Source organism: Urocitellus parryii, chromosome 15 (genome assembly GCF_045843805.1).
Source record: "Urocitellus parryii isolate mUroPar1 chromosome 15, mUroPar1.hap1, whole genome shotgun sequence".
NCBI classification, from domain to species: Eukaryota; Metazoa; Chordata; class Mammalia; order Rodentia; family Sciuridae; genus Urocitellus; species Urocitellus parryii.
In genome coordinates this window covers 6,915,978-6,938,960 of record NC_135545.1, presented here as the reverse complement: position 1 = coordinate 6,938,960, position 22,983 = coordinate 6,915,978, and the positions used below count along the sequence as shown (strand labels likewise).

Here is a 22,983-nt window from a genome sequence, read left to right as displayed (position 1 = left end):
CCTAGCAACCTCCACTGGGTAGGAGTTCAGTTTCTTTTCAAGAGAAAACAGCTGCACTCTCTTCCAAGTTGACCTCAACCTTAAAATGTTGCCTAGTAACTCATCTCGGACGACGTGATTGGGCCCTTTACGAGTCCTTCCCCCACTCTCCCCTAGCCAGAAAGAACAGAAACTTAATCCCTAGGTTAGAAAACAGAAGCAGCGTACGCGTTGCTTAGCAACCAGGTCTCCTGCATCGCTGGAGACCAGAGTCAAAAGAGGCGCCCCGCTCAAAGATGGCGGCCGGCTGTGCCGCTTTTAATTTCTTTAGCTCTGGATAGTGCTGACAATAATTCAGTCTTCCCCTGAGCCCTCTCAGTGGCTCACTCTGTCCTGTATGAGTCTCTCACGCTGTGGGTGTAGACAAGGAAGGAGATAAAACCAACACGCGCTGGGTGCCCCGCACGAACATGGCCGCCGGAGCTTCATTGGCGGCCACCTGCGGTCCGGGGAAGGTGCGCGCGCAGCCCGGGCCACTTCCGCTCATCCCGGGGCGGCTGCGGCGACCGTGGCGGCGGCTGGTCGGGGTATGGTGCCCGGGTCGGAGGGCCCGGCCCGCGCCGGGGGCCTGGTGGCCGACGTGGTGTTTGTGATCGAGGGCACAGCCAACCTAGGGCCCTACTTCGAAGGGCTTCGTAAGCATTACCTGCTCCCGGCTATCGAGTGAGTGCGGTTTCGGGACTCAGCCCGCTCTCCGACTTGTTTTCCACAGCCTCTTGCCTGACCCCACCTTTACCCTCCGGTCCTCGCAGGTATTTTAATGGTGGTCCTCCGGCCGAGACGGACTTCGGGGGAGACGTGAGTCTTGGGAGGAGGAGGAGGAGGAGGAGGAGGAGGAGGAGGAGGAGGAGGAGGGAGGAGGGAGGAGCTGGGACCTGGACCCTGGGTCTGAGGGAGGAGGCTGGGCCTGGACCCTGGGTCTGAGGGAGGAGGCTGGGCCTGGACCCTGGGTCTGAGGGAGGAGGCTGGGCCTGGACCCCTGGGTCTGAGGGAGGAGGCTGGGCCTGGACCCCGGGTGGGAGGGAGGAGGCTGGGCCTGGACCCTGGGTCTGAGGGAGGAGGCTGGGCCTGGACCCTGGGTCTGAGGGAGGAGGCTGGGCCTGGACCCTGGGTCTGAGGGAGGAGGCTGGGCCTGGACCCCTGGATGTGAGGGAGGAGGCTGGGCCTGGACCCTGGGTCTGAGGGAGGAGGCTGGGCCTGGACCCTGGGTCTGAGGGAGGAGGCTGGGTCTGGACCCTGGGTCTGAGGGAGGAGGCTGGGCCTGGACCCCTGGATGTGAAGGAGGAGGCTGGGGCTGGACCCTGGGTCTGAGGGAGGAGGCTGGGCCTGGACCCCTGGATGTGAGGGAGGAGGCTGGTCCTGGACCCCTGGATCTGAGGGAGGAGGGCTGGGAATCAGGACTCTCAGGTCTGAGGGAGGAGGGCAGGAGTCTGATCCCTGATCTTGAGGAAGGAGGGCAAGGTCTGGATCCTGGGTCTGAGGGAGCAGGCTTGAGGTTTGGGTCCCTGGGTCTAAGGAAGGAGGGTTGGGGTCAGGATTCTTGGGTCTGTGGAGGGAGGCTTGGGATCCAGGACTCCCTGGTCTGAGGGAAGAGAAGGAAGCTGAGATCCTTATTTTTTTCTGAGGGAAAAGGAATTGGGTTCCCTGATTAAACTTTTCTCTGCCTTTCCCGCCTAGTATGGAGGGACCCAGTACAGCCTCGTGGTTTTCAACACTGTGGACTGCGCCCCAGAGTCTTATGTGCAATGTCACGCTCCCACCAGCAGCGCCTATGAGTTTGTCACCTGGCTGGATGGCATTAAGTGAGCTTTTCCCCCTACTGTGGTGGGTTAGGGTCCTGTGAGGCACTATGAAAATGGTGTTTTGGAAGGTTGATGTGTTTTAGTCCATAAATCTCTTGTCCAGGGCCTGGACTCTTGGGCTGTGGGAAGAAGGCTGGGCCTTGGAAGAACTCAGCAGTGTAGTCATCTGGTTTAGGCACAGAGAAAACTTACCATTCAGGGATGTGTTGTTGATCACCACAGCTGCCAAGCAATCCATATGTGATTCCCTGCCTTAAACCCTTTCCCTGTCCCCTCCTGTCCTTCTGATGGGTACATTAGAGAGATTGTACTGTGCTTTGATAGTTCATATTGTGAACTCTGGAGTCAGATAGCTGGGGGTCACATCATAGATATACTCCCCTACACAACAAGAGTCCCTGGATCCTACGTGCTCATTTTGCATGTGGGGATGTTAATACTTGCATTAGTTCTTTTCTATTAATTATCTATTCCTGCAAAATGGTCACCCCCGTTGCCAGTGGCACATGCCTCCAGACCCAGAGACTCAGGAGGCTGAAGCAGGAGAATCACAAGTTCCAAGCCAACATTTCAACAACTTAGTGAGAGAGACCCTGTTTTAAAATAAAAAATAAAAAGGGGTGAAGTTGTGACTCAGTGGTTAAGCGTCTCTGGTTTCAATTCCCATTTTTTTTTTTTTTTTTTTTTTTAAAACACACTCTGCCAAGTTTTATTAAAGAAAAATTTTACACGTTTTACTTTTCACCAGTCTGTTCTGGCATGCTTCTAATGATATCAGAATCACCTAGAAAATAAAAACAGTAATTTTACATTACATTTAATGACAACTGGTAGTAACAAAATTTCTGTATTTTGTTTACATGTTCTTTTAGACAAGTCTGCAACTTAGTATTGATTATTTGCAAGTTACCCCACTAGCTGTACTATCATTTTTCAAAAGGTGGATCAAGATCATCGTCATAATATGGTCATACAAAATGATCATATTGTAAATCAGATTGGGTTTATCACCAGCATTTATAAAACCAGACCCAGGGAAAGAACTAGGTCTGGGGACACCATGCATGGTCTTAATATAGCGAATGTTTAGCCTGCCCTGATTATTACAAAAATCAGAACAGCGAGAATATTCGCAGTCAATTCCCATTTTAATGAATAAAAATAAAGAGCTAGGGTTGTAGTTTAGTAGTAGTAGAGCACCCCTGAGTTTAATTTTAATTCCCAGTACAGCATGAAAAGATAAAAGTAAAGGAAAAAATAGAAATATTGTTATCTTAAGCATGTCTGTGAGAAATTCACCAGTGCTTAGCTGCAAGGTTTTGCCTGGGGTCTTTCATGGTGTTGGAATCATCCCAGTGTTGGGCTATGCAGGAGGATCTGCTTCCACCAGCCATCATTCTATGGCTAGAGACATCAGTTCCTTGCTGGCTGTTAGCCATAAGTCTTTTCCATGAGGCTGCTTGACTTGCCTATTGGAGAACCTGCCTTTCTTCACAGTGAGTGATTCAGTATGGAGATGAAAAAGGAAGCTACGCCATACCCCTTAATAAGTCTTGCAAGGCATGTATCATCACTTCTGCCAGGTGCTGGCTTTTGGGAGGGTGGTCATTACCAAGGATTGAACTCAGGGGCACTCGACCACTGAGCCACATCCCCACTCTTATTTTGTATTTGATTTAGAGACAGGGTCTCACCCTGCTTAGTGCCTCGCCATTACTGAGACTGGCTTTGAATTTATAATCCTCCTGCCTCAGCCTCAGCTGGGATTACAGGCCTGCACCACTGCATCTGGCATCAGTTTCTGTTTGGTTGACAAGTGTGTACTGTTTCTCATGGAGAGGGCGACAGCCATGGTTGTGAATATGAGGAGTCAGGATCTTTGGGAGCCCTCTTGGGGGCAGGCTACCACAACCTCATCATGGGATGTTTTGGCAGTTAAATGAGTTCATGACTGTTTTACATGGTCCGCACCTAGTAAGTGTCTTACTACCTCTGAGTAGCTGAGACTTGCCTGGTTTGCTGCACCTTTGTTGTATTGTGGTCCTGGGGATGGAACCCAGGGCCTTGAGCATGCTAGGCAAGTGTTCTATCACTGAGCTACCTCCCAGTCTTTGTATGATGTCGAACACCATCCCTAGCTCCTCCCCATTAGATGCCAGCAGCATCCCTTCCAAAGTTGGGACAACCAACATGTTTCCAGGCATTATCAGATGTCCCCTGGGGGCAAAACCCAACCCAGTTGAGAACCACTGGGCTAGATTGTGTTAAGACTTGATAATACTATACACAGGCTCCTTGAGACCAAGATCAGGTCTGGTGCATCTGGAGTCCCTGTGACCTGGAGCTCCCAGTACAGGAGCCCTCAGGAAAACTTTGAGTCAAGGAGTGAATGCCCACAGCACACTGCATGCTCATGGCCCCAGGAAATTCCCACATCGCCTTCCAGACTAGCTTAAGTGTCTTCCTGCCTAAGAAACTGTCCTTGATTTTTAAAAAAAATTTTTTCACAATACCTTTATTTTATTCATTTACTTTTATATGATGCTGAGGATCAAACCCAGTGCCTCAGGCATGCAAAGCAAGCGCTCTACCACTGAGCCACAACGACCCCCTACCTTGATTTTTGCAAGCAGTCTCTTGTGCCCTCCTGTGTTCCCCTGTACAGCCCCATGCTTCTGGACTGTGAGTGTCCCTGAGTATTTCTCATGTGGTTTGCTTCCATCTGGCACCCAAAAGACCTAGCAGACTTTCACTGGGTAAATGAATAAGTAAAAGCTACAGGTAGGTTAATCATCAAGAAACCAAACCTTCCACAGGTGTGGAGTATTAGGAAAAGCAGCCAGACTTCCTTATTAGAAAATTCTGTTTGGGCATGGTGGCTCATACCCGAGATCCCAGTGATGCTAAGGCAGGAGGATCCCAAGTTCAAGACCAGCCTGGGCAACCTTTTGAGATCTTGTGTCAAAATAAGGAAGAAAGAAAACCCCAAGGGCATTGGCAAGATAAGCAGGAACTGCTATCTGAATGCCTTAATCACATGTCCACCCTGCTTGTTCAGAATGCACTGTACCTAGAACCAAATAAAACTATGTGTTCTTACCAAAGGGGCCCCTAATCAGCTGGTAAACATTTTAAGCCATTATTATTATCATTGACATTGTCATCACCATCATCTTTTTTTTAAAAAAATATTTATTTATTTATTAGTTATTGGCGGACACATCTTTGTTGGTATGTGGTGCTGAGGATTGAACCCGGGCCGCACGCATGCCAGGCGAGCGCGCTACCGCTTGAGCCACATCCCCAGCCCCCATCATCATCTTTGTAAATACTTACTGGGGATTGAACCCAGGGACTCTTTACCCCTGAGGGCCATACCCAGCCCCTCCCCTTTTAATTTAATTAAAAAAATTTTAGTTGTAGATGGACACAATACTTTTATTATTCTTTTTATGTGGTGCTGAGGATCAAATGCAGGGCCTCACATGTGCAAGGTAAGTGCTCTACCATACAGCCACAACCCCAGCCCTTTTTCTTTCTTTCTTTTTTTTTGGTGGGGGAGAGTGTGGAGTACCAGGGCTTCAACTCAGGGGCACTTGACCACTGAGCCATGTCCGCAGTCCTACTTTGTAGGACTCATTACAGGGTCTCACTGAATTGCTCAGTGCCTCGTTTTTGCTGAGACTGGCTTTGAACTCACAATCCTTCTGCCTCAGCCTCTCAAGACTCTGGGATTACAGGTGTTCACCACCACACCTGGTTAGCCCTTTTTTTTTTTTTTTTTTTTTTTTTTTTAAGAGAGAGAGAGAGAGAATTTATTTAACATTTTTCAGTTTTCAGCAGACACAACATCTTTGTATGTGGTGCTGAGGATTGAACCCGGGCCGCACACATGCCAGGTGAGCAAGCTACCGCTTGAGCCACATCCCCAGCCCTGGTCAGCCCTTTTTATTTTTCATTTTGAGATCACATCTTGCTAATTTATGGAGGCTGGCCTCAGACATTCAAATCCTCCTGCCTTCTAGAATTGCTGGATTTCAGGCATGTGCCATCATGCCCAACTGGCTTAAGTAATTATTTTTTATTTTTTAAAAAATATTTTTTAAAAAAATCTTTATTTTTTAGTTGTAGTTGGACACAATACCTTTTTATGTGGTGCTGAGGCCCAACCCAGGGTCTCCAATATGCGAGGTGAACACTCTACTGCTGAGCCACAACCCCAGCCCCAAGCCATTTTTTTTTAATAGCTTTATTTTATTCATTTATGTGGTGCTGAGGTTTGAACCCAGGGCCTCACACATGCAAGGCAAGCACTCTACCACTGAGCCATAACCCAGCCCCTTAAGCCATTTTTTAATGTTTCCAATGGCCATTGTTTTGATCGCTCCTATTTAATCAACTGAATTCATTTTCTGTGACATTCCAGGTGGGTTCAGAACAGGCAACACAAGAAATTCAGCCTGTTTTGTTCTAACTTGGAGAAATCGTACCTTCTCCCAGCATGTCTGATACCGAAGGAATAGGGGTACAGTGAAAGTTTTCAAATGTCCTTGCTTTGGGAAAATTGTTTTTTTTTTTTTTTTAATATTTATTTATTTTTTTTAGTTTTCGGCGGACACAACATCTTTGTTTGTATGTGGTGCTGAGGATTGAACCCGGGCCGCACGCATGCCAGGCGATTGCGCTACCGCTTGAGCCACATCCCCAGACCGGGAAAATTGTTTTTTCTTTTTTTTTTTTTTTTCGGGAAAATTGTTTTTTGATGTTATATTTTTATAAGTGGGGGGCTGGGGGTATAGCTCAGTTGGTAGAGTGCTTTTCTTGCATGCACAAGGCCCTGGGTTCAATCCTCAGCACCAAAAAAACAAAACCAAAAAACATTCTTATAAGAGGACAGTTTTTTCCCTCTCCTAGGAAAAATAAATCTGACCTAGAGTCAGAAAAAATAGAGGTAGAAGGAAAGTACACCTGAATATCCTCCCTGAAGGATTGTGGCAGCTCATTTGTTCATTAATTGAACAAATGTTTGTGGCACACATGGCACAAGACAGGCCAGGTTCTGGCTCTTGTGGAGCTAGTATTCGTTTTTTTGTTGTTTTTTGTGATATTGGAGGTTGAATTCAGAGAGGCTCTAACATTGAGCTATATTCCCAGCCTTTTTATTTTTCATCTTGAGACAGGCTCTTGCTAAATTGCAGAGGCTGACCTCAAACTTAGAATTCTCCTGCATCAACCTCCCGAGCTGCTGGGATTCTAGGCAAGTGCCACAATGTCCAGAGGTGCCTTTATTTGATTTTATTTTTTTGGTGCTGTGTATTGAACTTGGGCTCTACCACCAAGTTACACCTTCAGCCTCTTTCTGTTTTCTGTTTGGATTTATATGGGAATAAGATTTATCATAAATTTGACAGTATTTAAGTCACATTTTACAACTGGTCATAATTTTGCTCCCCATTTTCAAGTTTTCCTTGTGCTTGGCAGTCTCTTGGAGCTGGTAACATAATTTCTTCTCAATGTTCATTAAGAAAAAGCAGGTTTTAGGGGCTGAGTTGTGGTTCAGTGTCAGAGCACTTGCCTAGCATGTGTGAGGCACTGGGTTCAACCCTCAGCACCACATAAATAAATAAAATAAAGCATGCTGTCCATCTACAACTACTTAAAAAAAAAAAAGGCACTTCTGCCTCTTTCATTCTCTTGGGAAAAAAAGCAAAAGCAGATTTTAGCCAGGCATGGTAGCGCATGCCTGTAATCCTAGCGACCTGGGAGGCTGAGGCATGAGGTTTGTGAGTTTAAAGCCAGCCTCAGCAACTTAGCAAGACCCCAAGAAACTCAGCAAGATCCTGTCTCTAAAATATAAGAAAAAAGGGCTGGGAATGTGGCTCAGTGGTTAAGTGCTGTGGGTTCAATCCCCAGTATCTCAACAAAACAAAGCAAAAATCTAAAGGAGTATGATTTGGCAGCATTTGGGACTGTTACAATGTTGTGCACCTCTCACCTCTGTCTCAATCCAAAATGTTTTCATCACCCAAAAGGAGATAACACATGCATGAGAAAATTGCTCCTCATTCCTCCCAGCCCCTGACAAGGCACTTGGCTCAAGTCTAAAAAGGCTCCCCCAAAGTTATTGTTTGATTTTTTTTTTTTTGTACTGTGAATTGAACCCAGTGATGCTTCACCACTAAGCTATATCCCACAATTTTTATTTATTTTAATTAATTAAGTAATTTTTTTAGGTATCAGGGATTGAACTCAGGGACACTCAACCACTGAGCCACATCCCCAGTCCAATTTTGTATTTTATTAGAGGCAGGGTCTCCTTGAGTTGCTTAGTGCCTCACTTTTTGCTGAGGCTGGCTTTGAACTTGTGATCTTCCTGTCTGAGCCTCCTGAGATGCTGGGATTACAGGCATGTACCACCAAACTAGGGTTCATTTTATTTATTTTTTAAAGATATTTTTTAGTTGTTAATGGACCTTTATTTATTTATATGCGGTGCTGAGAATCAAACCTAGTGCCTCACACATGCTAGGCAAGTGCTCCTTCACTGAGCCACCACCCCAGCCCTTTTTCAAGAATATTTTTAGTTGGGCTGGGATTATGGCTCAGCAGTAGAGCACTCTCCTAGCACGGGGGGCGGGGGGGGGGGGGGGAGACACGACACGGACGGATGGGAACGGGGACGGACTTGGGTTCGATCCTCAGTGCCACATAAAAATAAAGGCATTGTGTTGTGTCCATCTACACCTAAAAAATAAATATTAAAAAAAGATTATTTAAAAAATATTTTTATTTATTTATTTTAGTTGTAGTTAGGCACACACCTTTATTTTGTTTATTTATTTTTATGTGGTGCTGGGGATCAACCCTGCACCTGTGCTAGGCGAGTGCTCTACCGCTGAGCCACAACCCAGCCCTATCAATCTATGTCTGTCTATCTATATCTAATCTGTCTGTGTTGATGAGGATTGAATTCAGTGCCTCAGGCATGCAAGACTCTACCACTGAGCTACAACCCCAGAACCCTTTTTTTAAAAAATATGTATATTTTTTAGTTGTAGTTGGACATAATACTTTTTATTTATTTATTTTAAATATTTATTTTTTAGTTGTAATTGTACACAATATCTTTGTTTATTTTTATGTGGTGCTGAGGATCGAACCATCGACCCAGGGCCTCGAACATGCTAGGCGAGCTCTCTACTGCTGAGCCACAATCCCATGTGGTACTAAAGATGGAACCCAGTGTCTCGCACGTGCTAGGCAAGCATCTACTGCTTAGCCACAACCCAGCCCCTCCAGGCCCGTTTTTATTTTTTATTTTGACACAGGAACTGGCTAAGTTGTTGAGGCTAGCCTTGAATTTGTGATCCTCCTGCCTGAGCCTCCCAGCTTCTGGGATTACAGGCGTGACTGCGTCTGACCCCATGGTTTGCTTTCTTGCATGGCGGGAATCCAGACAGCAAACTCTAGGATTGGTTCTTTGGGTGAGGTCCACCCCTATCTGTGGCCTTAAAATTCCTGTGGAAAACAGCCTTGCAGGTGAGGAAGAGGAGGCCAGGGAGTGGGTGGGAAGGAGCAACAGTGGGGGCCAAGGGTCCTGAGATGGGGAGAAAGGACCTGAGGTCCGGAGCTCCCAGGCCAAGTGAGACTGGAAAGAAATCAGCCTGTGAAGGTGGGTGGGGAACAGCAGGCCGCTGGTGGGATTGTTCAAAGCCTGTATCCTCTGGGGTGCATTTTTGTAGAGATGGCTCATATGACGTGGACTCCCTCACTGAGGACTGCACAGTCCAGGTATGGCAGGGGGTGGCTGTGGAAGGAAGCAGGGCAGCCATAGTGTCAGGTGACTTGTAATGTGATTGAGATGGCAGCTGGCAAGCTTCCTGGAGGAGAGCATGCTGGGCGGAGTGTCACAGAATACATGAATTAGGGTTCTGTTGAGGCTAGAGTCTGAGCTAGTGCAGGTGGAGCAGGAGTGGGGACCTCGGAGTGTGAGAGGTCTGGAGGCTGCACAGGCAGAGGACGTGGAAAGGCAGGGCTAGGCGGGTCGGGGCATGTAGGCCTCTAGGTGCTTGGCTGAAGGCGCGCAACTGATCCAGCCTTGGCAGGCCCTGTTGGCTGGGTAACCATTCGTTTATTTAACACATTTCCCAGAGGTCTCCACATGCCAGGCTGTGGTGGATAGGGCTGGGGAAAAGCGAAGATTCAGACACCCCGTTCCTGCCTGTGGGGAACATGGGAGCAGACACGGATGTCGAGACCACAGTTCAGGGGCTGGTGCCCTCTGGTCTGCACACATGTTCTCTGAGGCAAAGTCAGCCTGAAGAATGGTGGCTGCAGTAGCTGTGCTGGGTGGGATGCTTCCCTGGGCCACCCCAATATGGGGGCAGTCTAGGTGCATGGAACTCTATAGTGTGTGTGTGAGTTTCCTAGGCTGCTGAGTTAGAATTGTCTGAGGCTGTAAAAGATGGAAGTCAAGATCAAGGTGCCAGCAGGGCCAAGCTCCCTCTGAAATCTGTAGGGCAAGGGTCCGTCCTTGCTGCTTCCAGGCATGTCTTGCCTTGCTTCAGCGCCACCCAGTCTTCGTACCACCTCCTCCTGTGTCTACCCGTCGTCTCTCTGTGTGTCTGTCCAACCTTTTCCTTTTCATAGACACTAGTCATATTGGATTAGGGTCCCCTGACGATCTTCACTTCCCTCCAACACCACCCTTTCTCCAGGGTGAGGATATAGCTCAGTGGGAGAGCCCTGGCCCAACATGTCCGATACCGAGTTCCAACCACAGCACAAAAAAATAAACAAAAAAGCCCTGTTTCCGATAAGGTCACGTGCTGAGGCTCTGTGGGTTAGGACCTCAGCCTGTCATTGGGGAGACACATTTCAACCCATAGACTAGGTGGACAGGAAGCCCCCCTCACTTGGTTGGGAAGGAGAAGTGAAGCCAGGGCTGCTTTAATGATGAGGCACATGGCCTAGAGAGGGATGGCAGGACACGGATAGGGTTTAGTCACACTGGGACTGGGACACAGCATAGAGGCCCAGGCATGGTTACCTGGGTGCTTTATGATTTCCTATACTGAAGGTCTCCTTCCCAGGCCTCATAATTAAAAGGTCAAGTGTCTCCTGTTCTTCTCAGCCTGGGACCCCACCAGCACCAGGGATGGAGCAGAGAACTGTGTCCCATTGTCCCAAGGTGCACAGTCCTGTGTGCAGGGCTGGGATGCTAGCAGCTTCAGGTGTCGGGGGCACCCTGGGGCTGACTGCCTGGCACCCTGCAGGTTCATGGGTGGGGGCGGAGAGAGCTGTAGCCTCATCGCAGAAGGCCTCAGCACAGCCCTGCAGCTGTTTGATGACTTCAAGAAGATGCGGGAGCAGATGTGAGTCCTCCTGTTGACCCCTGCTAGCCCCTCCTCATCTGTTTGTACATAGCATGTCCCATGACTCCACCTCTAGCCTCACCCTGGGGAGGAGGGAGGGAGGAAATGTGTCCCCTTATCAAGAGGAGGCCTCAGCTCTGAGTTCCTCCTGCCTGCCTTTTCTGGGGTGTCTCAGTTCCTGAACCTCCCAGAGCCACAGTGTCATCAGTTGTAAGGTAGTATTACTTTCGGTTTCTTGGGGTGGAGTGTATGAACCTTGCTGGTGCTAGGTCTGGGTCCCGTCTCAGAGCCCCTGTTGTGGCCTGCTCCATGTCTTGTCTTGTCCCTGGTAGTGGCCAGACACACCGAGTATGTCTCCTTATCTGCAACTCACCCCCATATCTGCTGCCTGCTGTTGAGAGCACCACATACTCGGGGTACACGACTGAGAGCCTCGTCCAGCAGATTGGGGAGGTGAGGACCTCTGGCCTGAGGGAGCAGGGCTGGGGTCTGGGCTCACAGGACCGTTGGGGACTCTTTGGCCAGCTATTTACTTAGGCTTGTTGAAAGAATTATATCCCAGAGTCCCCTGGGGCAACTAATACCAGATCTCCTCACCTTCTGTCTCATAGCCCTGTGGGAATTAATAATTCTAGGGCCCAGGTCATCTAGTCACCGTGGTGTGGTTCCATGGGCGCTGGCTCCTGCAGCCTTGTGGTGGGGCCCTGTCTTGACCCATCCCTCTTCCTGCAGCGCGGGATCCATTTCTCCATTGTGTCTCCTCGAAAGCTGCCTGCCCTGCGGCTCCTATTTGAGAAGGCGGCTCCCCCAGCCTTGCTGGAGCCTCTGCAGCCTCCGACAGACGTGAGCCAGGACCCGAGGCACATGGTGCTGGTTCGGGGGCTGGTGCTGCCTGGTGAGGCCCAGGGTGGTAGGGTGGGGGCTTGGGAGCTTTTCTCAGCTCACTCTGACTGGGATTTTGGATTTCTCTTCCCCCTTTTCACCTCCACAACTTTTTCTCTTGGGGGCCTGATCCTGCTTCCTGCTCACAGTTGGGGGTGGCTCAGCCCCAGGCCCCCTCCAGCCCAAGCAGCCGGTCCCTCTGCCTCCTGCTGCCCCTTCGGGTGCCACACTGTCCGCTGCACCCCAGCAGTCCCTGCCCCCAGTCCCACCACAGTACCAGGTATGGATGTCGCCAGGACAGGCCTGCTCCTGGGGCTTTGCAGGAGCCAGGGCCTCGTGGGATAGACCTAATTGAATGGTGGGGCGTGTGGGGTGGGACAAGCCTGGGACATTGAGAGGGTGAGGTTGTTGGGGCTGGTGATGGGAGTTCTGAGCTCCTAGGAGACACTGTAGCTAGGGTGGTGTGCTCTGTGGGGCTGTTGGCCCACAAGGACTGGGTGTGTGGTCCTCTCCAGCCCCTTCCCCTCTGTTCCCAGGTCCCTGGGAATCTGAGTGCGGCTCAGGTGGCTGCCCAGAACGCAGTGGAGGCTGCTAAGAACCAGAAGGCTGGGCTGGGCCCGCGCTGTGAGTGGTGGGGTGAAGATGGTGGCAGGGGGTGGGCAGGCCCTTTTCTGCGCCTCTGTTCTCCACTTGCTCCCTTGATCTCTCCCACAGTCTCGCCCATCAATCCGCTTCAGCAAGCAGCTTCAGGAGTGGGGCCCCCCTTCAGCCAGGCCCCGGCCCCTCCGCTACCCCCAGGACCCCCTGGTGCTCCCAAGCCACCTCCTGCTTCCCAGCCCAGCCTGGTCTCCACTGTGGCTCCTGGCCCCGGCCTGGCCCCTCCGGCACAGCCTGGGGCGCCATCCATGGTAGGTGTCCAGGTGCCTACTTCGCCGCTCTATTTCTCTTGGCTGCATAGGGTGAGGATGATGAGAGGAGCCATTTACCTTCTGAATAGTGTCCAGGGACATGGCCTTGTAGCTTAGGGCTGCTGGGGTTCAAGGAGCATGTCCTATGTGCTGTGAGGCGAGAGGTTTCACGTGTGTGAGAACTGTTCGGAGGAGGCCAGGCATCATGGAACCAGAGAGTCCTCGTGTGCTGCAGGCTTGGAGAATGAGTGGCCATGTGCTGTTGGACATGTGTAGAGGAAGAGACCTTTGTCCCACTCACCTTGCCTTTCCCCCCAGGAGATGGTCTGGCCCCACTCCTTGCCTCTGTTTTCCTTTGCAGGCAGGCACCGTGGCCCCAGGTGGAGTAAGTGGCCCTTCACCAGCGCAGCTTGGGGCTCCAGCCCTCGGTGGGCAACAGTCGGTCTCTAATAAACTCCTGGCCTGGAGTGGGGTTCTCGAGTGGCAGGAGGTAAGTGGGCTTGCAGGTCCATTGTGCATGTGGAATGGAGGGTCAGGCCTGGGGACCTGTGGCCAGCGGAGGGTCCCAAGGAAACATGGGATTTGTGGCTCAGAGTTTAGAACTGGGGGAGTTTAAGAGTTGTACTGAAGTGGAGAACCCAGGAAAGCCTAGGATCTGGGGTCCAGAGAGATGCCCCAGGCAGTGTGACGTTGCAGGAAAATAGATGATGGGGTTTGGGCCAGAGGAGGAGCCCTAACATTTGTGGAATTTAGAGGTTAGAGGAGCATGGGATGGGTGGTGGAGGAGCGCAGGGTTTGTGGGGGCTAAACTGAGGGACAACTTGAGCTTTGGAACTACCAGAGTGGCACAGAAGGGGGAAATAACTGAGGCTCTGGCCCTTTTTACTGTGACATCCTTCTCCCCGCAGAAACCCAAGCCTGCCTCGGTGGATGCCAACACCAAGCTGACACGGTCACTGCCCTGCCAGGTCTATGTGAATCATGGAGAGAACCTGTAGGTGACTGTTGGTGGGGGTGGGGCGCAGCTGGGGTTTGCACCCTTCTGACCCCTCTTTGGCCTTGCCCCCAGGAAGACTGAGCAGTGGCCCCAGAAGCTGATCATGCAGCTTATCCCCCAGCAACTGCTGGTGAGTGGTGGAGGAGGGGACTGCCCAGCTGTTGGTTGGCACCCACCCTGTTCCCCATCTCTTCCCTGCCTCCTTACCCCCTCCTCACTCCCCACACGCTGACTTCTGTGTCCCCCAGACCACCCTGGGCCCTCTGTTCCGGAACTCGAGGATGGTCCAGTTCCACTTCACCAACAAGGACCTGGAGTCCCTCAAAGGCCTCTACCGCATTATGGGCAATGGCTTTGTGAGTCCTCAGCAGGGACGTTGAGCCCTGGCTCCCCGGTCAGCTTCTGGCCTTTGACAGGGACCCTCAGGGTGCTGGGCCTAGGAGCTCTTCTCTTTTTGTGGTGCTGGGGATGGAATGCAGATCTTGCACATGGTAGGCAAGTGCTGCTCTACCTCTGGTGTACCCCAGCCTGCAGCCGTGTTTGAGGGTGATGGGCTTAGTGAGCTTGGGCTCCCCCTTTCTCCCAGACTCTTCACTTTTGTCATATTTATATTATAGATTGAGATAAATCCCGTAGTGACAGTGTGACCATGGTGTGACAGGATCAGTTAGGAGGATGCCATTGATTCTGAGAGGCTCGTTGGCTATGTTTGTTTCCTCTGGCTGCTGTAACACATGGTCCCAAATTGAGGGACTTAGAACAGCAACTTATTGTCTAGTGGTTTTGGAGACCAGAAGCTGCAGATGAGCGGGAGGCAGGGCCGTACTCTCTGAAGGTTCTAGGGAACCCTCTTACTGCTCCTCCAGCTGGGAACCCCTGGCATCAGGCAGCATCATTCTGTCCAAACTCAGGCCTGTCTTCATGTTTCACATGGCTTTGAAGTGTGTCTGTGTCCTTTTTTTTTTTTTTTTTTTTTCTTCAGAGATTGAACCCAAGGCCTCATACATGTTAGGCAAGTACTGTATTACTGACTGCACCCCCTCGGCCTGTCTTCTTATCAGGACATTAGCCATATTGGATTGGGGCCTACCCTAATGACCCCATCTGGTTGCATCTGCAAAAAACCTGTTTCCAAATAGGGTCACCTTCAGAGGTGCTAGAAGATTAGGACTTCAACAAGTCCTAACACGGAGGAGGGCCTTTTTGTATAGGAGCAAATCCAGTGACTTCCTATGCACTGTCACTTCCTAGGAGCGAGGCCTTTAGATGGACTACCTCATGGAAGCCTCTCAGAAACCACCAAGGCTCCAAGTGTGGAGGTGTATGCCTATGGTTCTAGTAACTTGGGAGGCTGAGGCAGAGGTTTGCAAGTTGGAGGCTAGCCTTGGCAGCTATTGAGAGCTATCTCAAAAACAAAAACAAACCCACTGGGATCATCCCACAGTACCACATACACAAAAACCATGAAGATGATGTTTGTGAGAGCTAGGAACACTTTCAGCTATAGTTTTCCCAAGAAATAAATCATTGGCTCACGAACATGTTACCTTTCACGATTTTGTGGGTCAGGCTTGGGGGTTCTTCATGTGGTTGCCATCCCATGGCAGCCGAGACTTGATCATCTGGAAGCTGAACTGGGCTGGGTGTTCACACTGGCCCACTGACCTGCTCCTGGCTGTCCTCTGGAATCATCAGTCAGTACATCTGCACGTGGCCCAAGTGTGTGGCTTAGTCTTCCTCACAGTGTGGCAACTGGGTTTGGAGAGGGAGTGTTCCAAGAGCAAGTGTTCATTTTTGTCACAGAATAGGAACCTTGGAAATGGGCAGCTTTGGGGGTTAGTTCTGCAGCTCTGTGACACCAAGACCAGGGTTTCTGTGGTTCTCTTGGCCTCTCCCTCATGGTCACAGGTTGGTTCTCGTTTCTAGGCATCCTGTATACTTGATGAAGGAAGGCAAGGGGAGGAGCCTCGACTGTGTACTTCCCATTCTTCAGGAAACCAGAAAATGTTCTAGAACCTCTGGCAGGCCTCCTTTCCATCTCTGGGGCCAGACCCCTAGTTGCAGAGGAGGCAGGAGTGGGGGAAGGGCACATTGTTTCCCTGAATAGCACTGGGCTTTGTGGGGAAGGGGGACCCATGGCCACTGGGTAGGCATGAGCAGGCCTGCCTCAGGAGGAGGCTGAGGCTGTTAAGGCCAGTTCCAACCTAAGAGCCCTGCTGGGAACACTCAGTGTGATTGCCAGCACTGAGGACAGGAGTGTTTGCTGTGTGCTTCCTCTGGGGTGAGCGGTGGGCAGGGAGCCTGATGTGTACCAGATGTCCCTGACATGTCAGTGTCACTTGCCTTGTTTTGCACTGGCAGATACCAAGGCAGAGCGCAGCATGACCGCCCGCTGAGCTCTCTTGGGTTTGCCTTTACCATAACACGCCTTCGGGCCCTTCACTCATCACTGGGCCTCCTTCCAGAAGCCCTGTGAGGAGGCAGCCCTGGCATTTTGTGGCCAAGGAAATGAGACATACATGGTGACTGGGTTAAGGTCAGAGTGCTGGATCCTATCTTGTATCTGGGTCCTTTCTTTCATGACTTCTTAGCACTTGACAGGAACCCCAGTCTTGCTTTGCCCTTTGAGTACCCAGTTCACCCCTTAAGTCCTCCTGGAGCCACCCCACAGCAGACCCCTCCTCAGATGTATGGTAGAAACCTCACTACTTCTAGCACCTTCTAGAATGGGGAGGGATGGGGTGCTGCCTCCCGAGGGTCGAACAGTTCTGAAGAGCCTCTGTCTGCAGGCGGGCTGCGTGCACTTCCCTCACACGGCCCCCTGTGAGGTGCGCGTGCTCATGCTCCTGTACTCGTCCAAGAAGAAGATCTTCATGGGCCTCATCCCCTATGACCAGAGCGGCTTCGTCAACGGCATCCGGCAGGTCATCACTAACCACAAACAGGTCCAGCAGCAGAAGCTGGAGCAGCAGCGAGGGGTGAGCAGCATCTTCACCCAGCATCCTGCCCCTTTCTGCTCGGGCCCCAGAACTCAGTGGTCCTTTTGCCAAGACATGGCCCCCAAGTTCCAGGACACGCTCACCTTTCCTGGCGGTCCTCCCACATCTTCCACGTCCACACGAAACCCCTCGTGCCTGGTGTCCTCTCAGGGACCTGGGAGTGTGTGACTTGCTGTCAGACTGCTGTGCTCCAAGAGAAAGTTCCCACCTCCATGTGTGCTCAGATCTTCCCCAGCTTGGTTCAGGACCACTCCTTCCCTGTCACTGATCTGCTCTCTTTCTCCCCGTGCAGATGGGGGGACAGCAGGCACCCCCTGGTCTGGGCCCCATTCTGGAGGACCAGGCGAGGCCCTCACAGAATCTGGTGAGGACAGGGCTGGTAGGGGTGGGTTAGGATGGCCCCACAGGATGCCACTGGTTCCCAGGCCCAGGGTCTGGGGACTTTGCTCTTCTCCCTCACCCCCATCTCTTTTCCCACCAGCTCCAGCTCCGCCCACCTCAGCCCCAGCCTCAGGGTACTGTCGGGGCCTCTGGGGCCACAGGGCAACCCCAGCCCCAGGGTACCACCCAGGCGCCCCCAGGGGCTCCCCAAGGCCCTCCTGGAGCAGCCCCTGGCCCACCCCCTCCTGGACCCATTCTTCGACCCCAGAACCCTGGGGCCAACCCTCAGCTACGGAGCCTCCTCCTCAACCCACCACCGGTGAGATTTGGGGGTGGGGATAGCCGGGGTCTGTAGATCCTGGCCCCAGTGGTTTGGGGCTTTCCTCTGGGAGGAGGAACTTTGACTTTGGTCAGGGTTTGAGACCCAAGAGGGCTCCCAGCAGGACAAAGACCTCCCAGACTGCAGACTGAGACTCCTCCGAGCAGCCTTTCAGGCAGAGGCAGGATGGTGGGAGGTGGCAGCTTTCCACCCGGGGCCTCTGAGCCACTCTGTGTTCCCCTAGCCCCAGACAGGGGTGCCCCCACCCCAGGCCTCCCTCCATCACCTCCAGCCACCAGGGGCTCCTGCACTGCTGCCCCCACCGCATCAGAGCCTGGGGCAGCCCCAACTGGGGCCACCACTTCTGCATCCACCACCCACCCAGTCCTGGCCCACACAGCTTCCCCCACGGGCACCACTGCCAGGTAAGGGGGTTCCGGGGGAGGGCAGGGGTCTGGACCGAGTGTCCCAGCATCCCCTGTGCAAGAACGCCAATACCCTGTGGCCCTTGGGGGCTCTGAGGGCGACTGGGAAGTGTAGCCAATGGGACCAAGGCCCTAATGGGAGGAGAACTCTTTCCCTGCTCTTCTCTCAAGTGTCCTGGGGGTGCTGGAAAACATGATCTTGGGGCCAGAGAAGTAGTTTAGGGGACGGGCTCCCAAAGGCTTATGGGAAATAGTGTATTTGCAACCAGAAGGGGTCAGAAGGTGCTTCTGATTGGTCCCTCAGGACTTCCTAGATACTTTAGTACCTTGGGCTCCCAAAGGAGGAGGGAGGAAGCAGGCCCAGGGCCCTCCACGGCCCAGGGTCTACTGGGAGATGCAGTCCCTTCCCCACTGCCCCCCAGGTCAGATGCTGCTGAGCGGGGGTCCCCGGGGCCCGGTTCCCCAACCGGGCCTGCAGCCCAGCGTCATGGAGGACGACATCCTCATGGATCTCATCTGAACCCCCATCACCCAATAAAGTTCCTTTTAACACACACCCCGGCTCCCGTCACTGACGTCCCCCAGGACTGGGCAGGAAGAGACCTGGGGAGACATCTCTGTCCTTGTTCTCACTTCAGCAGACTTCCTGGGCCCTGGGCTGGATGATGCCCGGTCTTGTCTCGGCAGTGAGTCCGAGACGGTCTGGTGCAGCTGGGTTCTGGGGGAGACTTGGAGGCAGGCAGCACTTGGCAGCACGTGCTCTTGGGGAGGTTGTAGAAGACACTCAGGAGAACATCTGACCTAGCCAGGCCCCTGTGGAGTCTGGAAAGAGAAGCAGCAATTAGCAAGGCTAGGGGGGACCTCGGTATGAGAGTAGCAGAAGGGGACACATATGGCGGTAGGAGGAAGCAGGGGCAGAGCCGGACAGTGGATGCTTCTGGTTTGTGAGTGTGAGGGAGGGAGGGAGGAGCTAGAGTACTAGGCACGTGACAGAACTTGAGAGTCTCAGATTCCAAACTGGGCAGCTTGAGGTTTGTCTCGGGACACCAGGCCATGAGAGGCTCTGAGCCAGGGGCAAGTCTGGGCCGGTCCTGTTGTCAGATCCCTCTGGGCTACGAAGCGTGTTGAGGTAGGACAGGAGGCCAGGAAGGTTGAAACTGAGAAGGTGGGGTAGGGGCAAGGTCAGCTCTCAGGGCCAGGCCTGGGTGATGTCAGGTGGTGAGTGTCAGTAGTCCAAGGGACGTCAAAGTGACAGATGCCATGGTGGAAGCTCAGTACATGTCTTTAGGGACAGTGTGTGCTTGGTGGTTGACACAAAAGGAGTCTGTAAGATTGCATGGGAAGAGAGGGCAGGCCCTGGACCCCAGTCAGAGACCAACCTGCTGTGGTTACGGATGAGGCAGAAAGTGGGGCCATCCCTGAGTGGAAGACCTGACAAGGAACAGGGCTGAGTGAGACTTGGTGAGGCGAGGGTCTTGAAGAATGTCAGCTGTCGGGGGCAGCTGGATGCAGGAGGGTCTGGGGCACAGGCCGTCTCCCTGGTGCAGAGCAAGCTGTCCATCGTCAGACTCCAGAAGCTAATTGTTCATTGTGGTCCGCGCCTGGACCACAGCCACCCAGCTTTGGAGTGCTGCATAGCAAGGCAGGTTCACGGGTTGTCCCAGGAGAGAGGTTGCAATCTGGTGGCCCTTGGGCCACTCTGCAGATGAGTTTTGTTTGGCCTTCTTTGTGTTAGCAAATGTGGCACTTTTTTTTTCTTACGAGTTAGTTGTAAAAATTGGAATAATTCTCTCTTACACACACTCTCTCTCTCTCTCTCACACACACACATACTCAAACAATCTGCAGTCTTGGCTCCTCTTGATAAGTTGGAAGATCTGGCACCCTGGGGCCCACCCTTCTGCCCGGCAATAGCTGGCTGGAGCTGCCCCTTTCAGTGGGGCGTGTGCTCTCCAGTTCGCCAAAGTCCCCACCACTCCCTCTTCCTCCCCCACCAGGAGGCAGCAGGGCACTGCCTTTGTCACTGGGCTGGCACTGTGGTTGTTCTGTGGTAGTGTTCAGAGAAAAGTGAAATCTTTCTTGTACCCATGTCTCTGTCAAAAGCGGCAAAACGAAAGAGAGAAGGAGAGGGCCGCGTGTTTCGAGAAAAATGGGAACGAGACTATTTCTTTGTGGAAGTGAAGAGCATGCCTACGTGTTTAATATGCAAAAAAATCATGTCTGTGTTGAAAGAGTACAACCTGAAACGCCATTACGAGTCCCGGCACAGTAAGAGCTTCGACCAGTACACGGAGCAGACCCGGGACGCAATCCTCAGCGAACTGAAAAAGGGACTCAAGTGTCAGTAGGGTTTGCTTTGGAGAGTGAAGAATAGAAGCAGACGGCTGCCAGGAGCAGTTCTGAAATGACATGAGAAGAACGACCTGGGCATTAAAACCTGCAGCGGATCGTGAGTTGGTAAAGAGGAGCAGGCTAGTGTCCAGGACAGCAGCACCGCTGTGCCAACTGTTGCTCGAGTCTAATGGGCATTTTTGTCGCACAGTGAATTGAAGATAAATCAAAAGGCTTTACAAGTCCAGTTGCCTGAAAGAGTTGAATCAATTGTGGCCTTTTCCTATCGCTGCTCATAAACTATCACCATCCAGTTAGCTTTATTTATTTGTGGTGTTGAGAATTTTGATGTGACCGAAGAAGTCTGTGATGTGGTGCCGAGGCAGGCCCAGCCCTGGGGGATGGCTTACTTTTTGTGTAAAGAGAGAATTGAAGAGTTTCGTATGTCCTGGTCAGAATTCTTAAGCACAACTATAGACAGTTGTAGTAAAGCTGTCACTGGGCGATGTGTCCAGGTGCCTTGATCCAAAGTGGCAGCATTTGGCAAGGACATAGAGGTCAGGTCCTTGCCTCAATCACCAGGCATTGAATAGTTCCGAGAAGCTCAGTAGAGCCCACCACGGAGGTCCTTGACACTTAGAGCCTCTGTTTGGCCACCGGTGGGTTGATGGTGGCTTGACCAGGTGTGTTTCACAGAAGCGCCACAACCTGGGTGTGGAAGAACACGCCAACTGCTGAAGTTCATCACCTGGGTTCATTTCAGGTTATACAAAAGCCACACCTCCTGATAAGGTCAGTTGGAGACTTCTGGTCAAGGTTACAACCCTTTGAACACTGAATGTGTGTCTGTAGAAACATTCACAAACCACTCCTTGAATGTATGATTGTACTGGCCCAGTCCTGCAAAAAGGGGGAAGCCATTGGCAAAGAATAATTTGGCACCTTTTCCTTTGCTACAGTTGGTTTCTTGAAAGTGGTGGCCCGGACTGCATCCCCCCAGATTGTGGGGTCAGAAATCAAGTCCCCAGAGGCTTCCTGCATCCACACTTTGTGAAAATGAAATCACACCGTCTGGTTTGCGTTTGTTGGTGGGTGTGGATCGGGTAGTAGTTTCTAAACTGCAGTGCGATGGGCACTGGTTCCTAGATGCAGTTGTTTTGGAAGATTGGGAGATTCTGCCACTGTCTAGAAGTTGACCCGAATGTCCATATTTGGGGTACCCACATGTGTGAAAAGCCAGCTGCTTCCGTTATGAACCTGAAAAAACTACCGCTTCCAGTTGAAGGATTCAAGGTTGAATTCCTAACTGCTGTCCCACTGTGCCATCACCCTCGCCTGACACCGACAACTTGGTGTGGAAGGGAAGATGTCAGCCCCCCAGCCTCAGCTCAAAGGAGCAAAAGAATAACAAAAGAGAAAAAAAATTTAATAATTAAATATTTCTATTTTTCAATTTGTATTTTTTCAATTTTGAATTTAAAATATAAACTCCAGTATCATACGTGTTTGTATTCTGTTCCATGCCTTCACCATAGTTCAGTAAAGATCCAATTTGATTATATTTCTGGCCATCGACTTTTCTTATGCCTGACAGTTCACTCATTTCTGTGACCCGCCTGGCCCTGGAGGCATTTGAGCTTCCCAAATCCCTGCTCCAGAGCAGCTGGATTGAATCTGGGGCCTTGAGGGGGCTGGGAACCCACATTTGATACAAGCTCCCAAGGTGATTCTGATGCATAAGAAAGATGGAGTAGGAGACACTCTAAGACATGAAGGTGGTGAGACTTCCCAGGCAGTCTGTATAGTAACTCAGATGACTTAAGGGACCAGGCAGGTGATGAAAATGTGTGACGTGGACGGGTGTAAGACAATAGGGAATGATGGGGACTGTGGCGAACTTGGAGAGTGCTTGCCCTGCCTAATGGCCTTCAAATTAAAAACAAAAACACTGAGGACCAAACAAAATCTGTTTGTGGGTCTCATGAGGCCATTGGGCCACCATTTTGCGACCTCTGGAAGAAGAAGACCCCAGGACAAGGGCAGAACCCTGAGAAAGACCCACGTGTAAGGGTGGGCAGGGAGCCAGAAGACAGAAGGAGAACCAGGCAAGTGTGGTGTTGTGGAAGCCGAGCGGTTTTCTGAGGAGGGAGTGATCTGTTGTGTCAGAATCTGCTGGAAGGGGAAAAGAGGAGGGGTTGGAAGCAGCCTGTGCTGCTTCTTAGAGGTGGAATCCCTGCGGGGAAACCTGGGATTAGATCCAAAACAACTTGGTCAAAAAGAAATGTTTCCGGTTGCCAGTTTGGCCATCTCTGGCCAGTGAGGCCTTCCTGACCTTAACACTCAGATGAGCCACAGGGATATTGTAGCCTGATTGTGCCCTGAAGGCAGAAGAACACCTGCAGAGCGGATCCAGATGTGGATCTCCTCTCCCCATGTCACCATGCAGGTGTCAGTGAGCCCCTGAAAACCGGCCAGCACTGAGGCAACAGGTCTGTGGGGGAAGCAGTTCTCAGAACACAAGGAACC

At 51.6% G+C, this 22,983-nt stretch overlaps 1 protein-coding gene and 1 non-coding gene across 7 annotated transcripts; one reads left to right on the top strand and one right to left on the bottom strand.

Annotated features, from left to right (window-relative positions):
• Positions 1–440: 440 nt before the first annotated feature.
• On the top strand, positions 441–22,983 carry Med25 (mediator complex subunit 25). 6 transcript variants are annotated; one of them, XM_077792846.1, is made up of 18 exons: positions 441–702; positions 792–837; positions 1,717–1,841; positions 11,117–11,215; positions 11,548–11,668; positions 11,948–12,110; positions 12,247–12,377; positions 12,634–12,721; positions 12,812–13,005; positions 13,367–13,495; positions 13,914–13,999; positions 14,075–14,132; positions 14,251–14,358; positions 16,792–16,980; positions 17,294–17,365; positions 17,483–17,701; positions 17,994–18,126; positions 20,230–22,018. In XM_077792846.1, the coding sequence occupies exons 1-18, from the start codon at positions 569–571 to the stop codon at positions 20,472–20,474; spliced, it is 2,340 nt and encodes a 779-aa protein (XP_077648972.1). In that variant the 5' UTR covers positions 441–568; the 3' UTR covers positions 20,475–22,018. The 6 variants fall into 6 exon arrangements, with proteins under 6 accessions (XP_077648972.1, XP_077648971.1, XP_077648973.1 ...); XM_077792845.1 differs by having other exon boundaries at positions 442–702; positions 17,946–18,126; XM_077792847.1 differs by having other exon boundaries at positions 444–702; positions 17,946–18,126; positions 20,359–22,018.
• On the bottom strand, positions 2,844–2,977 carry LOC113195054 (small nucleolar RNA SNORA72). Its single transcript, XR_003302362.1, has one exon. It is a non-coding gene; the product is annotated as a small nucleolar RNA SNORA72 (small nucleolar RNA).